The sequence below is a fragment of the Musa acuminata genome, chromosome BXJ1-4 (genome assembly GCF_036884655.1).
Source record: "Musa acuminata AAA Group cultivar baxijiao chromosome BXJ1-4, Cavendish_Baxijiao_AAA, whole genome shotgun sequence".
Classification (NCBI taxonomy): Eukaryota; Viridiplantae; Streptophyta; class Magnoliopsida; order Zingiberales; family Musaceae; genus Musa; species Musa acuminata.
In genome coordinates, this window is record NC_088330.1 from 9,375,548 (window position 1) to 9,393,356 (window position 17,809).

Genomic DNA, 17,809 nt, shown 5'->3' on the forward strand with positions numbered 1-17,809 from the left:
CCTTGCCGTTGGTAGCAGAACTATCCAAAGCGCGGGCCCCACGAGCCCTCCTCTACGTCCAATTTATTTCTTCTTTCAGAAAAGACGACAATTTTGCTTCTACAACAAAATCGCCCATTAATTAGGGTTAGGGATGACATTAGTGCCTAAAGCTAAGATTAGTTGGCTTACGAGCATAATTAACATTCCTATTATGTGACAAGTAAATGATATTGGTATTCAAAGCACATAATGTTTGCTCACAAGTAGCATATTTCATATTATATTTAGCTCTATATCATTTGTAATAAGATAATCTATTTATTAATCTAAACTGATAATAGCAGAGCTATGCCCATTGGAATCATAAGACTAATCACAGTTAAGCATCTGACATAAGAAATATTACTCAAGAATTGGCTCTACTATCACATCTTCACAGTAACATATTTAGCAGGATTAACTCATTTACTCACCACAGAAAGGATACAATTGAAATCTAACCAGATAGAACAAGACGACATTTTAGCATTCAATAGTGACAGCAAGCTCAGAGCAGCATTAGTTGGTGGTGGGTGCAATGAGAAGTAATTCAAGGCAGCTGACTGCTCCACAGTACCAATTTAAGCTTTTACAGTTAGAGTTTCACAGTTCACACCACTTATGTACTACATCAGAGCAATGGGTTACTTTCACTGTCATGCTTCTACCATCAGTGATCACTGCCAGTGGATATGTGAAAAAAGTGGGACAAAGGTTTATGAGCTCCTCAGTGGTAATTAATGGCTGCATGTGTTCCGTTGCCGACACCTTCACAAAGGTAACTGAGCTGTTCTTGCAGGTAAAAGTTCAGGACCAGAGGTAAGCTCCATTTTTTCGGTTAATAGCAAGCGTGAAGTATATGAGAATCATTGTCCCGATGCTGGACCTGCTCATTGTTCCAAGAAACATAACATCTGGTTAAGGATTTATGTGAGTGTGATCTAATTACATTCTTCTGAGTAAGTGGCACTTTCTGCAGTCCATTGTTCGAGATAATGATTGTTCATATGATGATAGTATGCTACTTTCTAGTTAAGATTTTATTGCACTGGTAATGTTCGAGATAATGATTGTTCATATGATGATAAGTTTCAATAGCACTCACATGGTCGCGAAGAAAAGAAGAATCTTTCGCGGATGGATGGTTAAGTGATTTGATCTTTTGCACCTTCCTTCTCCCATATCTTGGAAAACAGGGGGATTAGGCACAGATTGTACAGCCTGGAAACTCTTAAATGACACAAGAGGCTGCTTCAGCGGCTGGTCGGGCAGAGAAGGTACTACTACAGAAAACAATGTCAAAATGCCAATCATAGATAAGAAAATTAAGTTTTATGGGAAAAAAACATGGAAATATTGTTAACTGATTCATCTGAAAGTTCAAGTATGGCATTGGAAAAAATTGAGGTTTAAATGGTGAACAACCAAGGGGGTCGAGTTTCACTCTTAGCATGTTGCAAAAGATTACTGACATATTCGGAGCTTATTGAAATTCCCAAGAAGAAATGTTGAGAGTGCATGGTAATAAAATGAGCGCAATAAACTTGAGGTATATTGTCTACTGTTGGATTTTTAAGTAAATTAAATTTTATGGTTTTTATTAAGTTATTCCATGTGAACTATTATTTAAGACATCGAAGCAACACCTATTGTCATGCTTATTGCATTTGCCAGACATAATGTTTCTAGAGTAATATCTAATAGCAATATCAACATCTTGTACCTTTAATGACAAGCTTCTTTAATGCATCATCTGCTTTCTGCTCTTCCCCAGTATGTTTCTCCATGCGGATCGAACCCTTTCGTGAAAGCACTTTCTATGTGCCCAAAAAAGATTAAACTCAAATCTCTTTATATGACTAACAAATCAGAAGAAAATTTAAGATCTGTTTCTTGATTATTATGCAGATGTCATAAAAAAAAAAATCAAATACCCCACTTACAGTCATCTTCGGGCTTCCAGTGCAACATAATTCAGTTGGCTGTGTAAGACATTCGATATCCAAGATCACATTGCTGACTTTGTCCATGGCTATGATCTTATTCTGCAGAGAAGCGGAAGAAAAAATTATACAAGAATGCAACATCAAAGTAAAAACAATAAGAAAAAAATAAGATGGTGGAATCCGGTCAACTTTTAAGAGCTGCAGTAGTCAGACAGGCATTGCAATGTTAACAATCTCAAGGAAACCGACAATCTAGTAAATTATGTCTTCTAAGAGAAGAAAGAAAGAGCAAACAGCTCAAAAGACCAGAACTCCTTTCTCAAGCCAGCCTAACCAAAAGCCTTTGGGCTATTTGCTCAGACTCCATGAAAGATATCAGCTCAAGGACTTAGAACTGACTTCCTTGTTTGTCTATTCATTACTACAAAATTTAGGTTCCGGACTCTAGTAAAATCTTCCAGTTCTGTATAGTGTCCCCTAGGATTTTGCATTCTATTTTAGGACTGACCAATCTTAGCCATGGTCCAAGTTTGAGTTGCACAGGATAGAATCAACCATTCCTTTATTGCTCTCTCCCTAGTGAGGTTTCTCTTGTGCCTTTCCGGTGTATGTATCATCCAATTTCATACCCATTGGACTATAAACCATCCATTTCAATGTCAGATAAATTTGCATGCTACTATTTGGAGAACATCCAATGTCAGTAGCTATTCTTAGTAATAGTTGAAACATCAACTATCATGGAAGCCATCAATCTTAAAGAAGAATTCCTCACAAGAAACTCTTGTGTGAATGAATATAATCTTATCTGCATCAATCTAGTCCATTTCTAAGGAAAATTCTCTAAATAGTCGATTCAATCTGCTAACAAAAACACATCAATTGGCATCAAACAACTGCTCAATGAGAGAGTAAATTTCAGTCACTAAAGGGGTTTTAGTGACAGTTTTTTTATGCTTGAATACACCTTGGATTGCTCAACAACATGTGCAAAAACTGATGCCCTTTGCAGTAGCATCTGGAAAGCTTTTAGGACCCTTTATCCCCTTTTTTTTTTGGTATGATCAAATAAAAAGGGCCAAATAGGATGAAGAACAAACATACTTGCATCTGGGTCCACCTATATTTTCTTTTCATACTAGTCTTTCGAAATCATCGCCATCATCCTTATCTGCTATCATGAGTTCAATAAAGCTGCCATCTCAATTTTTTTTGTTTTTTCTTTCTTTTGGGGGATAAATATAGCATCATCATAGGACGACCTGAAAGTTGAGAGGCTTCAGATTTCATATTCAGTTCCTAAAATTTTCAGGTATTTTTGACAAAATTCGTAGGCTAAATACTATATACAGTACTTTTAAACTCCTTTCTTCCACAAATACTATCAAATTCTAGAAAAGTTGACCAGAATTCCTTCTCCATCCAACATATCAGTCCACCTCCACAGCTCGAGATGAACAAATCAGATTTATTTTACAGAATTTAGATCCAAATAAGATGCTATGTGTACAAGAACTAGAAAACAGATACAAAAGCTATGGAACCAGAGATCCTTTCGAAGAGATAAGGAGTGCATAAAAGAAAAAAAAATGTATTTTTTTTCGAGAGAAAAAAGCCTTATCTGATCAAAAGCAGACCAATTGATGCCACCGGCAATCGGGAGGCATCATCCACAGATATCAATTACTAAATACTTCCATCAAAAATGAAGGAAAAATGGCACCTTTTGAACAAAATCAAGATGGGAGAGGTTGTTCACAGAATGAGGATCATAAAGAGAGAGAAAGACATCAACCATTACCAAATCCAATCCAAGAAACCAACAGAGCTCAGAGGCTCACTGCATAAATCGCACATAAAAGGCGCAATGCCGACATAAATCGTACCTCTTCTCTTCAGATAGAGAGAAAGAAAGAGACCGGAGGCTGAAACCCCTCTTGCTCACTTCCAATGTCTCCTCGCGTCTGCCGAGCTCCAGCCGTCTCTGTGGCTCTTCTTCCGAGACCCAAAACAACGCAAGAGAGGGAGAGAGCATTGAGTTATAAGGAAGGAGGCCGCGTTACGGCTGCAGGCTGAACAACCAGAATTTGTTTTTGTGGGCATTAAAAACCTTCCCGTAACTTTCGATGTATGCCTGTGATGCTGCAATGTAAAAGAAAGGCCGCCGTGGAAGATGATTGGCTCCATGTCGATCCCCACCCCAAGCTTTTGGACCGTGCCATCTGCATCGATGATATCATCATCTAAATCTATGCATTACTGTGCATAGATTTGATTAAGATCTCGTGAAATCAGTAGAATATCTAGAATATTAATGATTATTATCAACAATAAAGACAACAGACATCTCTACAGTAATCAAAACTATTAATTACAAGTCAAACTGATTGATGTCTTCATCCAGAATTTATAATCGAATCATTTCATTAGTCGAAATGCCAATATTGAGTTGCATGCAAGAAATGAGTAAAATGATATTATTTATTTTATATTGGTCTAAAAACTGTTCAATTGAAAAAAAGTCAATAGAAAAATTAAACAATTATCATATTGAAAATAAGGTTTTTTTTCTGTGAGGAAAAATAAAATAGGAATTCTCCATGAAAAAAAAAATTCTACAGAATTTGTCCTAACTATATTATAAATAAAAAAAATATTTTTATTCACGAATAATTAAATATAATTTTATTAAAAAAAATAAAATGATGGAGAATTATTTAAAATGATATATATATGTATATTGAGAAAACAAATAAATGCCATAGGAAACAGCTGTAATAGCATCCAAACACGTATAGACACATGATTTGTCGTGGAGTTGTCCTAATCGGACATACATGTTGATCAATAAGACAAACATTTTTGTTTTGGTCCCTCGCAACGTTTTCTTAATTCATTCTTTTTTGAATGCTGTACCCAAAAAGTGCTTCTTGTTTGGCCAAAGCATTTCCTCCGACACTCAAAAGGCCAAACGAGGTAGTCGGAGGAGACCAACCGTCCACGCGGTCAAGCATCGACACCGACATAAGTTACGACCTTAGAATCGATTCTCTATTACCAATACATTAAAATAATGAGATTAAGATTTAAAGTTAAAAATCGATAATATTTGAAGGTGCTATATGATTTAATTGGTAAAAATTTATCGTATTACCATAAGGTTGATATTAGTTTCATTCATCACCATTTATCCTTTGCCTTAAAAAAGAACTCGGGCCCTTTTTTATATTAAATAATATATAAATAATTTAAAATAAAATTTTTATTTTTTAAAAGATGAGATTATTTTTGACCATCCTCATCGTCTTATCATTATCATATTCATTTGTCATGTAATTAATCACTCGTTCTTGTACTCATATATCGTAGTTGAGATGTCGCTAAGGTTCGATTATTTACTTATTAAAGTATTAATTACCTTAATTTTTATTTTTGATAAAATTTAATTTTAAGATATTTCTATCGCACTCCAAATCTTTAGTTATATATCTTGAAATTTAAACTCTCAAATTTTTACGAGTAAATTGAATTCTCATACGTAGATATAATATGCATTATTGGCTTAATCTTCATCCTAATTTGTCACGACGATAATTAACTTATTAGTTTCGTTAAACCTAAATCATTAGTCTAAAATATTTAAACATATATAAATCCCATCTTATCTTTTCCACGTCGAAATAAATCGAAATATTACGCTAACTTTTCACATCGTACATCAAATTTCGCAAAATAATAATAGAAAACATTTATCTTCCCCCACCGACTTTTACCCTTCGCTGCTGCTCTTTTACTGCTCTCATCCACCGTCTTCCCACCGATCGCGATTTGGGATGGCGAGGGCGGGAGGGATAACGAACGCGGTGAACGTGGGAATCGCCGTCCAGGCCGACTGGGAGAACCGCGAGTTCATCTCCAACATCTCCCTCAACGTCCGCCGCCTCTTCGACTTCCTCCTCCAATTCGGTACGTCTCTCGTTCTTTCTTCGTTGCCGACTAACTGCTGCTGCGGATCTGATCCCGTGATCTTTATCGCAATGGGTTGCTTTATCTTTGTGATGCGCCTCTTGAAGTCCCCTGATCGAGACATCCCAAGTAGGGTTTAACCTGTGTGTTGTATCAGTCGCAATCTTCAGATTCTTGAAGGACTTAGCTTTAATTGATACATGGCATCGCGGATCTTGGAGTTCTAAGATGCGGATGGGGAAAGATCCTATCAATTAATTAGGTTAGGGCTTGTATTCTTGTTGGATATGTCTCTGAAAGCTAGTATCTCCGCTACTGCAACATTTATGATCTTGGTTAAGCAATGCGGATCTCATTGCACTGGTTGTATATGTAACTCATTCACCTGTTTCGGTATCTGATCGGACCGCTACATACCGGATAGTACCGGTCTACCATGCGTCGGAGCATCGGGACGTACCGGTGTTTCAGAGAGGAAAGAAAATAAAGAGAAGAAGAGGAAGAGGAAGGAAGTAGAGGAGATGGTAGAGGAAGAGCAGTAAGAAGCAAGAGGAAGGAAGAGAAAGGAACATGAGAAGATACGCATAGCCAGTTGTGTATGGCGGAGGTGTGTAACGAGGTTGTGGTGGAGGTGTAGACAGTTGTGTGTGGCAGAGATGTTGTGTGGCGTGCACGAGAAGATGAGGGTTAATATGGACTGCACCTTCCTTTTTATATGGGCAGATTGGACCTGGGTAGATTGGGCCGGGATCGCATACCATTAATGCTCGGACTGGTATGGACCGCCTGTTTTGTACTGGTCCGGGCAAAACATCAATCTTTATATTTTTTGACACAGTATCAGGTGCATATATATATATATATATATATACATATATATATATATATATATATATATATATAGCATAAAAACATTAGAATGTTTCAAATTATTCCTAAAAATAAATTTATTTATATATCGAATAAAAAATCATGCTTTGTTTAGCACATAATTTAAAATATATTTGCATCTGGGTAAACTTTCCAAAAAGAAAATTTTGCTTGAAAGCAATTAGATCGTCACCGGTTGAGGGACACTTCCACCAAACATCTTGTAATAGAGATCTATATTTCATGAAGCTAAGGGGTAAACAGATGTGTGAATATCTTGATCTGTTCTTTTTTTTTTTTGCAGATTATATGCTTCAGTATTAAAGATCTTAGGGAGCCAAAAGTTAGATTCACATCCAATATGTGATCTGCTTCTCTTGTATAGCCATGCAAGATGTGATTGTTCTTTATTGGGGTGGCATTTTCTTACTATCCAAAAGGTTTGACAACAAAATAATTTTAACACACATTAGATTAGTGAAAGCCTAGTATCTTTTTGCATAAAAGCCTGTTTGAAGAATCATTATTACATCTTGATTTTTAGTCTAAAATTAAGGGGTACTGCATTCACACCCTTTAATGGAGTTCATTTCACTAAACTTGTGTATCTAACATAGGAATTAATGATATTTTTTTGCTTCATGTCATCTTCAAGTTCCCAAATGATTTCTCTCTCAATGCATTAAAAGAGTAAGACACATTTGCAACTGTTAAACCAGATTCTGATTGTTTGAGCCAACCGATGTCTTATTTCGCATTTGTCTCAGTTGATGTCGGGAAGTGTCAAATCAACCCGATTCGGGATGTGCCAAACTCTGCAAAAACTGCATTTGAGGCATACCCGACAAAAGCCCTCTGATGTTTAAGTTAGTTTTGGTTGTAAGGTGTCGGCTGAATGTCGAGAATTTGACATTGTGTCGACTATGTGTTGTGAGGTGTCGACCATGTGGTGCCAATATATCGGCCATGTGGAGTCGAGGTGTTGGCTACGAAGTGTCGAGGTGTCGGTCATGTGGAGCCGAGGTTTAGTCACATAACATCGAAGTGTCGGCAACATCATTATTCCTTAAGTTTTCTATAAACAATTGGAATTCTTTTTTAAAAAGGGAAGAATTCAACCACATTAAGTTTTCTATAAACAATTGGAATTCTTTAATGTAATTGCAAAAGTGAAGGAAGAGGAGTCCATGTTCTCGCATAAAGTTGATAACTCTTAACTTTTCTCTTTCTTTTTTCAGTACAAATATCGAGGTCATCAATATTACATACAGCCTAGAAAGTGCTTAAACTTGGTTTTGGTGGTGAATAACTAAAAACAGCAGGTTTACTTTGACTGCAATTCTTTGGTGCATAACAATTGTATACTTGATTTTGTTCCATGAGAAATATTTGTAGATAGAAGACTTTACAGCACATGTGACTTTGATGGATGTGTTAGGCATTGTTATAAGACTAGGCTTTTGAAACCTTTTGAGCATACTTGTTTTTGTCATTCAAACACCATATATGTGTGTTTCTAAACTCATGATTTCAGTTAAGTTTTGTGCTTCTCCAGAGGCTACAACAAAGAGCAAACTGGCTGCTTTGAATGAGAAGCTTGACATCTTAGAGCATAGGTTAGAGGTGCTTGAAGTCGAAGTTAGCAGTGCAACAACTAATCCTTCCGTTTTCACTTAAAATTTGTCCTTTTTGTTAGACCTCTGGAAAATAGAAGTGATCTCGTCAGCTGTACCTTTCATCTTTCAGTATAGCGTTGCAGATTATCAGGTGATCTCTACTTAGTGTTGATGATGAAATTTGTTGACTTGTATACTATTACATCTGAGAATCCACTAGAAAATTATTCTCAGCATGATTTTAGGCACATTTTGAGTTTTTGAATCCATCTGAAAGGACGATTTCATTTTGATTTTCAAGGATTGCGTTTGCATATGTTTCTATAGATTACTTTGTTGGATACAGGTTCAGGGATTGAAGGTCCTACAAGTAGTTGGAGTTATATAAATGCATGACTTAATTGATACTATGTTTTTCTATATACCATTTTCTTTTTGTCCAGGTTCATGATTTTGCATAGTGGTAGTGTACCAATGTTAGTATGGAACATATCGAGTATCGATATATCGATACCAATGTTAGGATGTTTTTTCTTTTCTTTGTAATCTGATGTCGGTGATCGTCGTCTTGGAATGGGTTGAGTAGCTCGGCTTTGTTCAGTCCTGGTTTGTCAGGTCTGGTGCCACACTGAAGTGGATCTGAGCTCGATATTGCTTTCATGCACAAAGATTGCGTATGGATCATTTTGATGTTTAAGTTAAACATCTTAAAATGGGTTTTTGTAGAGTGAGAGAGAACCTGATCCCAAGAATCTTACTCGCATTCACCTTTTATAATTGATCTTTCCTCGAAAATACTTAGAAAAACATTTCTTGTAAAAAAATTGTTCTTTGAATATTTTTTTTATTCGGATTCCACTGACGTGGTGTATCTATTTGTCATATTTTAGTAGCATAACTATCACGTGTCAAGCTTTGGGTTAGAGTAAATATTTCTTCTATTAAGCACATATTGAGTTTTAAAAAATGAATAAATAAAAAAATAAAATAACTACTTACTGTAGTTCTATGTTGAACGTTCCAAGCAATATATGCCCCATTTATATACCGCTCAAATTATCTGGATTTGCTCTCGATATGTTGTTGGATTGATAAATAGCATCCATATTTGCAAACCTTGCTTTCTACAAAAGATTTAATTTAATTTAAGATCCTTACAATTATCTAATAGTCTTAACCAGCTAGACTAAATAGACATCATCCTTACCAATAGTATTGCAAACTTGCTTTTTACATTTGGAAAGTATTGGGTACATGATTTCCAAAACCTTTCGATGTTTTTACAATCTTAATCAGCTACATTAAACCGCCATAGATGTGATTTCAGACTTCTAAAGTAAACCTATTGAGGATTATGAGTTAATTATAGATTACTCCAATAGTTAGTTATTGTTTATTTATCATAATATTATTAGTTTTACTGATAGAAACATGAAAATAAAGAGCAAAAAGATAATTTTAATATATTAGTCGGTGGTGATGGAAGATAGTGTCGTTGGAGGTCGCGAGTGATTGTTATGAATGAGAAGAGTAGCGACGAGAGGTGAGGGTTGTTTTATATTTATGTCGACATCGATGTAGTTGTCGAATGATGAAAGGGTCATTCGGTATCTGCATTAGTGTCGACACAATTGTTGAGCGATGAAATGGTCGCTAATATAGATGTCGAGCAACGTCGTTCTACATCTACGTCGGGGTCAACATAGTTGTCAAGCGATGTAAGTATGTGGAGCGATGAAAGGGTCGCTAATATAGATGTCGAGCAACATCACTTTACATCTACGTCGGGGTCAACATAGTTGTCAAGCGACGAAAGTATGTGGAGCGATGAAAGTATATCAACACAATGCTGCTCTACATCTGTGTCGGTGTCGATGCAGTTGCCAAGCAGCATCACTCAGCATCTGCATCGATGACCCTTTCTTCGCACAACTATGTCAATGCCAACGTAGATGTAGAGCGATTCTCTATCTCGCTGTTGCTTTTCTCATCCACAACAACCACCTACGATTATTAGCGGTGTCGTCACCCACCATCACTAACTGAAACATTAAAATTATATTTTTACCTTTTATTTATGTATTTTCGTCGGTAAAACCGACGACGTTAGGATAAATGAATCTAGATATTTTATTTTTGTAACTATAAGGATATCAATGTAATTTTTTAAAATATAAGGATCGGGATGCTAAAAGTAGCTAACTACAAGGGATAATATATAATCAGTTCATATTATGAGGTTAAATATTATGATAAATCTATTAAATCTCGGATTTTAATGATGAATCAATTGATGAGTTTATGAACTAATATGCTTTTGAGATAAGTGACAGGAAATATTTCGATCACGAACTCGAACCATCAAAGGACAAATTGTCGAAGTAGGAGAATTGAATGTTGTGCTAGAAAAGTATCGTGTCAAAAATTAGACGAAAGCTAGAGAATTGATCGATGTGCCGAAAATTGGATTTTGTGCTATAAGTTCAAGTATCGTGCTAGAAGGATCGGGCAGATCGGGCATTATGTCAAAAGATCGAATGTCGTGGGAAAATCGACATGCCGATAGATCAAGCGATATGCCAAAGGAAAGGATGATGCATTAGAGGTTTGGACAAAGTGTCGAAAGATCGAACGACATGATAGAATGACATACAACATGTTGAAAGCTTTGTAATTGTGCCGAATATGTGATTGAATTTTTAAAGTCTTAATCGAGGTCTTTTTGGGCCAAATTGTGGTGGTATTGGGTCAAAACTATGCCAACTTATTAAGAAAGCCAATGGGCTTAAACCTGAGCAGAATTGGGCTCGATAGAAGGCCAAAATAGTGGTCTTGAGTAAGCCTAGGCAGTGGTACCACTTGAGTAAACCAACAAACACAAACAGTGCTTATCAGCGCTATCGACAGTGGCACTGCCTGAAAGTCCAAAATTATAGTGTCAAAAGTTGGGACGGTAGTACCGCAAGGTGTCAATGGTAGTATTGCTCGTACCCTAAAATTTTCAAGGATTTAAAATTTGTCTCCATTTTAAAGTCGTTTAGGGCTTATAAATACACCATCGAGGCTTGGTTGATGGAGCATCAAATTTCGAGTCTGTGAAGGATTATAGCTCTCTCTTTGAGCATTGTTTGAGTATCTTCCTCCATCTTGGGTTTAAAGGTGATTCTAAGTTATCGGAGATAATAGATTTTATAAAAGAGTGAGTGTGGAGGTTATCTCCTATACATGTTCAAAGGAAAAGAGCTATAATAAGGGTAGTTGATATTCATCCGTTGGAAAAAAAATCGGTAGTGAAAGCCGATAGCCTCGAGGGAAAATGAATCAGGAGTGGACATAGGTCGGGGAGACTGAACCATTATAAATTGATTTGCATTTCTTCTCTTGCTTTTGATTTGTTGTTGTTTATTCATTTACTTTACTTACAACCCTTGTCATATTTTTGATTAATCGTATTTTCAATATGGATTTATCGATCGAACTTTAAAATCAGACAAAAAATTACTATAGCACTAATTCATCCCCCCTTCTTAACGCTATTACGTACCTAACAATTGGTATTATAGTCTGATTCTCTTACTTGGATTAACACACAAGAGAGATCTAATAACTTTTTAGGCAATCAAGAGGTCACTCCATCACTTGTTCTTCTACGTTCAATAAGACGGATTGTACCTATTAGAAAACTAGAATGATAATTTTTTTACTTCGTATGGATTTTAATTTATGAAATGTCATCAAGTTTGGTTTTAAAAAATCTTTTAAGCCGATGGATGAATAGAATAATTTTGAAAAGAGAATATTTTTTTAAATATTAAAACTATAAATATTTTATTTTGTGCTCGAATAAAAATAAGTTTAATCGAGTTTCTATGTGATACCGCACATGATATTTAGCACACACTCGAAGTTACTAATTCACAGTAACTGTATGAGCAGCATATTCTTTAACCTGTAAAGTCAAAAATGATCCTAGTTGGAACAACGTGTTATGTGGGATAAGACATCGCAGTGGTAGATATGCCACAAATTCACAAGAACCCATCCTAAAGGAGCTTCAATTTCTTGTAAACCAACCAACTATAAAAAAAATAACCACTCATATTGACTTTATATGCCTACTTCCAAAAGAGATGAGAAAATTATGATAAATACTTTAGTAAAAATCAATGCCGTAAACAACAAGATGACGACACTCTGTGCACCATGAATGTGATTTCAATTTTTATCCATGTGCACTTCAACCAGAAATAATTTCATAAACAATATTCTCTACAAAATTGTAGCGATGTTTGGAAACCATCCTAGCAAGTATTCTGTGATGCTACAGTAAAGACAGAAAAAAGATAAAAAGGAAAAACTAAGGAAAACTCAATTCACATAGTTTGATAAGAAATCTTTTGCTCTTACAAGCGACTTGATTAACATATACATGTTCAAATTAAGTTTAAGAAAAAGCCAAGCATTATGTCTAGGTCTTAGGTGAAAAAGGAAACAATTCAAGTTTTATCATGTTTGATTAAAAAGTACTTGTAAGAATTAGCAAGAGTGAACAGCTACAAATTATGGATGTGCCAAATTTATCGTCGCACCAGACTGGATGTGTGGGATACAACACATACAGTAATTGCACAAAGAATCCATTTATAGAAAAATATTAAAAAATCAGCTAATTATATGATACTTAAGGAAAATTTCTTGAAGGAACTTTGCTTTGCTTGAATATTACTTGTATATAATAGAGATGGACGAATGATTAGATAATATGCACATAACCATTAATGAATAATAAAATTATCCTACTCATAAATATTTAGTCAAGCTTGGTCATATAATCCATGACTTTTGGAATTTTATCTTATTAAGTTTGATGTATCTACATATTCAGAATATCATACCTAACCATATCCATATGTGGATAATGCAGGAGCAACAACATATGAAGCTTGTAAATTCTGAAGTACAAAAGCCCTACAATAGTTGTGTGTGAAACATTACTTACTATTTGAAAATATAGAGGTCTATTTTATTATTAATTAATCTGATAGTAACTTCTTGGTGGCATCAAACCACTACACTAAATAATATCACAAGTGGCAATACGTCAATACCTACTATCAAGAGATTGTATAGCACCTTGATTTCAGTTGCATATGGAGGCACAAGAGATTTTTTATAAAAAGCTAAGGATTATTAACAATATATTGGGACTCTTTTTTACATCCGAACTTTTTGTATGCATCGGTCTAGTCCAATATTATATTTTTCTTAAAAAAGTAAAAGAAAAAACATAATGTGAGGACTAAGATCCAAGGATTGAAATATCCTACCGTACCATAGTTTCGACATTCGTTTTGTACTGTCACGGACTTAGCTAGTTTTACCTAAGTCGTACGACACCCTTACGTGTCCGTCTGCAAAGGTCAGCCTCCCCGAAGCCTCCCATGGTCTCTTAAGACTCAAAAAAGAGAAAATGGGTTAGAGAAAACGCCTCACTCGGGATCCACAAGCAAACATTTCTGAAAACACTTCATAGACAATGCAAATTACAAACAGACTTTGAACAGTTACACAACAAAAGGTCAAAATGGTCCACTACAGACCGAAAATCTCTCACAAGTGTCCACATGACACAACTTTTATTTACAAGCTTAAAGTTGCCACCAAACCCAACTAAAATGGGACTATTAAGTCTTCGATCGTTCCTCTACATGCTGTGCAAAGCATGAACATACCAAAAGACACGGACATACATAAGCATTACATCAAACATCCTGTTTCGAAGTTTGTCCGTGACAGTACGGTACGATACTATATCGCTCGACATATATATATATATATATATATATATATATATATATATATATATATATATATATATATATATATATATATATATATATATATATATATATATATATATATATATATATATATATATCGTTCGGTACGAGCGGTATTATTTAAAATTGAAGACTTGCTATGATCTAATGTTGTAAATGATATATTTGGCAAGGTAACCTTCAAATAGCTTCCACCTTTCTACTGAGCTACCTTGCTCAACCACCTATGGCCACCTGGGCCCCTCTTGGACACACCCACAGGTGCTGATGCTTCAGGGCGATGAACCATGTATTGCAGAAAACACAGACCGACAAGGCCCTATGTTAAGACAAAATGGGGACAACTGTTGAAGTGCAGCCACCCAAAGCATTCTAGAGAATGCTGTTATGAATAGAATATTCAGAATTATACTAAAATCAACCTCAACAAATTACATACAGGTTAAGGAATAAAACCTGGAGCAGTGCAAAGGCTGATGCAAACATTCCAGATGGAACAATGTGTCCCAAATAGAAGAATCGTCAAGATAAATGATTGGTTCAGTTTTATAATCATCCCATAAAAGAAATGGTTCACATAATGAGATATTACCAAAGCTGCAATGAGAATGCTTACAGTCAAAGATTTATTAAAACTTAATGAAGTCTTCAGTAAGAACACTTAAATCACCATACAATCCTTGATGACTCGACTATAATAAAATATGCCACTTAATCAATAATTCTAAACAACTTCTAGACAATAGATTATTCTAAAGACTGAAACACTAAAATGAAGAGGATTCTAGCATCCATCTCTAAGTCAAGGTTCACAAGATTGGAATAATAATTTGTCCTAGGATCTAGGATAAAGATCAACCACTATCAAAATCAGCTGCAAATAAAAAGATCTAAAAATATTTTTTAGAGAAATCCAAAAATTATTAGGATTTGTCTACAAAATATAATGCTATTTAGAATAAAATATTGCATTTTAATTTTATACATAAAAATGTGATTCATAAGAGCTGTTGGATTTGGAGGCTATAATCCATACATTGATATTACTAGATATGTAACCCCCATGACCCAATCTTAAGTTCTGTTCCATGTCTAAAATAGGCAGTTGGAGCACGTAGATGATAGGTGGAACCCATATTAGTGAACTGCTGATATGCATGAGTTGGAGGATAGGAACTATAAATTAAATTGAACAAGATCTTCGCCTCATTTATAAGTACAACTAGTTTTTATATGATTTGTAACCTCCCACTTTCTCCTACTTTATGTCATGGTTCTCCTCCTCAGCACCTAACAGATCTGGCAGGTTTCCATATCTATCATAAACAGCCTTCTCCTTCCTCTTTGCTGCCTCCCTTTCTATTTTCAAGCTGCTATAGAATGACTCTGATTGTTTAATTTATCCTAGATCAGTTGATTTTAGCTGGTTCCGATCATCTCGACTAATTTCAAGTAAATCCACCCAAGAGATTCACCTGTCTTTTCAGGACTGGCTAATCAAAATAAGGATCAGCTTTAGAAATAAATGATAAATTGTTCTCCTCTTCGACCTCCTGTCTCTTTTTCATTTTGAATCTGCAAATAAGCAACAGTGATTGCTCATGTAATCCTAGATCAGCTAATTTTGGCTGGTCCCAATCAATTCAACTAACTTAATGTAAATCCATCCAAATATCTGGTAAGTGTATTTAGGACTGGCTGATCCAAATCAGGATCAGCCAAAGAAATCAACTATTGATCGTTCCCATAGGTCATGAAAAACGGCTTCGAATTTATGGGATGTGTGCTGATCATTGCTGGACTCGAGCATAAGATCATCCAGGAGTAGTCATCCTGCATGCGTCAATAAGAAAAAAACAGATGGCGATGTAGGTGCAATTATAGTCGTCCTTTGAACAAACAATGCAGAAGCATTGTAAGGACAAAGGTGCAGGGTACTGCCGCCTTAGTTGAGAGAATAGTGCAAGAGAACACAAGAAACCGGAGGTAGCAAAAAAAGTAAGCACCAAGAGGATCCTTGGACGTCTTACCATGCTTAGAACACGTACATAAGCAATGACAAACTCATTCTGATTCTCCTGCAAATTCCGCGGAGGAATCAGATTGAAATCTTGATGTAAATCGAAATAGGTAAGTCACTATCTCAAGAAACTCGATCATTAACACCAGCTACGCATGCTTCCTCGTTTAATAAATGATCAATACTTTTTCAAATTGAAATGATTCTGAAACACCAGCATCATACTCTCTAATTCGATGAGCTAAAGGATTGAAATCAAGCACCAAGCTAAAATATGTTAAACAGAACAGCCAAGAAGGGAATTCAGATGTATTCGACCTGATTGCCCTGGAAATCGAGGATATGGACGGTGCCGTCATGGGTGCCGAGAGCGATCATACGCTCGGCGACGGCGATGGAGGCCGTGGCGTCATTGGAGAGGAGGGAGGGCACGCTGCCTACCAGCCTCTGATACTTGAGCCTCGGCTCTTCCTCGGCGTCGTCGTCTTCCTTCCTCTCGTCGTCCCCGTCGATGCCGTTGTCCAAGGGGTCGTCCGACGCCATACCTCCACAGCGAAATCCGATCGCAATCCTCTCCTTTCTTCTCGTCTCTTCTCTTCGGATGATTCGTTGGTCGGTTCGAAGCGTCGAGCGATTCCTGTAGGCAAAGTTAACAAACGGAAATCTCTCCCTCTCTCTCTCTCTCTCTCTCTCTCTCTCTCGGTCCCTCCCTCCCTTGCCTTTTGAGACTAAAAATATATTTTTTTCTTTTTCTTTTTCTTTTCGGCCGACCATGGTGGCCCACTTATCCAGCACCCGATTGACAATGAGCTGCGGGACCCACTTAGCCCTAGGAGACTGGTCCACGTCCACTTATCTTAATTATTTTTAATTTTTAATTTCTCGATTCTTAAATTTTAAATATTGATGAATTTAAAAATCAACTTGCTCTGTATTTAAAATTCTTTTATTATAATTATTTTTATTTTGAGCTAATCATATATTATATTTATATTCTCGCAGCATCACAATTTCTCAACTTTAAATATTTATATTAAAGTGAAATAATTCATTTCAATATTTTACACGAGACGTTGCTTGTTAGATTGGGCAAACAAACGAGTAAAATGATAATTTCAACTTCTCCATTTTTACTCTTAGTGGGAGAGGTTGCAGTCACGTTACATGAGAAGGTGACGGCTCCATAGGAGATCTGCTCGTCGGCGTTGAGGACGTCGACGTCGACGGAGTGAGCAGGACGTTGCTGTCGTTGACGGAGGAAGGAGAAGATAGAAGCGAGGGTGAGCAGGGGAACGGGGGCGGGTCTGTCATCTGTTCAGCGATCTTCCCTTCTCTGTTCTTCCTCAACGGACCAGCAGTTCTCCGGCAAACAGCTCACCCATCATCACCCCTGCTTTTCCTCCTCCGCTGTCGGATTGAGGAAGTCGCAACCTTCCTCACGGTGGTTAAAGGATAATTAAATCGCAATACCCAAAAAAGATGTCTTACTTCCATAGTGGCAAACCATGAGGGGGTATCAATGAATTTTTC

At 36.3% G+C, this 17,809-nt stretch overlaps 3 protein-coding genes across 4 annotated transcripts; 1 reads left to right on the forward strand and 2 right to left on the reverse strand.

The window, feature by feature from the left end:
• Positions 1 to 548: 548 nt before the first annotated feature.
• On the reverse strand, positions 549 to 3,989 carry LOC135646260 (uncharacterized). Of its 2 annotated transcripts, none has more exons than XM_065165617.1 (5): positions 3,854 to 3,989; positions 1,965 to 2,066; positions 1,745 to 1,838; positions 1,127 to 1,304; positions 549 to 907 (listed from the first exon to the last, which is right to left on the reverse strand). In XM_065165617.1, the coding sequence occupies exons 2-5, from the start codon at positions 2,049 to 2,051 to the stop codon at positions 829 to 831; spliced, it is 438 nt and encodes a 145-aa protein (XP_065021689.1). In that variant the 5' UTR covers positions 2,052 to 2,066; positions 3,854 to 3,989; the 3' UTR covers positions 549 to 828. The 2 variants fall into 2 exon arrangements, with proteins under 2 accessions (XP_065021689.1, XP_065021697.1); XM_065165625.1 differs by having other exon boundaries at positions 677 to 907; positions 1,127 to 1,301.
• A 1,671-nt stretch (positions 3,990 to 5,660) lies between these two features.
• LOC103981227 (protein BRICK 1) lies at positions 5,661 to 8,745 on the forward strand. The gene is made up of 2 exons (XM_009397877.3): positions 5,661 to 5,933; positions 8,359 to 8,745. The coding sequence occupies exons 1-2, from the start codon at positions 5,801 to 5,803 to the stop codon at positions 8,478 to 8,480; spliced, it is 255 nt and encodes an 84-aa protein (XP_009396152.1). The 5' UTR covers positions 5,661 to 5,800; the 3' UTR covers positions 8,481 to 8,745.
• Positions 8,746 to 14,439: 5,694 nt separating this feature from the next.
• Positions 14,440 to 17,006, reverse strand: LOC135646282 (vacuolar protein sorting-associated protein 41 homolog). Its single transcript, XM_065165634.1, has 2 exons — positions 16,598 to 17,006; positions 14,440 to 14,578 (listed from the first exon to the last, which is right to left on the reverse strand). Exons 1-2 carry the CDS (start codon positions 16,820 to 16,822, stop codon positions 14,459 to 14,461), a joined length of 345 nt encoding a protein of 114 aa, XP_065021706.1. The 5' UTR covers positions 16,823 to 17,006; the 3' UTR covers positions 14,440 to 14,458.
• Between the last annotated feature and the right edge of the window lie 803 nt (positions 17,007 to 17,809).

Coding starts and splice junctions, on each gene's coding strand:
- LOC103981227 (XM_009397877.3), top strand. CDS start 5,801: ATGGCGAGGGCGGGAGGGATAACGAACGCGGTGAACGTGGGAATCGCC. Junction 5,934..8,358: donor CGACTTCCTCCTCCAATTCG/GTACGTCTCTCG, acceptor GTGCTTCTCCAG/AGGCTACAACAAAGAGCAAA.
- LOC135646282 (XM_065165634.1), bottom strand. CDS start 16,822: ATGGCGTCGGACGACCCCTTGGACAACGGCATCGACGGGGACGACGAG. Junction 14,579..16,597: donor TCGATTTCCAGGGCAATCAG/GTCGAATACATC, acceptor GTCTTAACATAG/GGCCTTGTCGGTCTGTGTTT.
- LOC135646260 (XM_065165617.1), bottom strand. CDS start 2,051: ATGGACAAAGTCAGCAATGTGATCTTGGATATCGAATGTCTTACACAG. Junction 1,839..1,964: donor CTGGAAGCCCGAAGATGACT/GTAAGTGGGGTA, acceptor TTGGGCACATAG/AAAGTGCTTTCACGAAAGGG. Junction 1,305..1,744: donor AAAGAAGCTTGTCATTAAAG/GTACAAGATGTT, acceptor TGTTTTCTGTAG/TAGTACCTTCTCTGCCCGAC.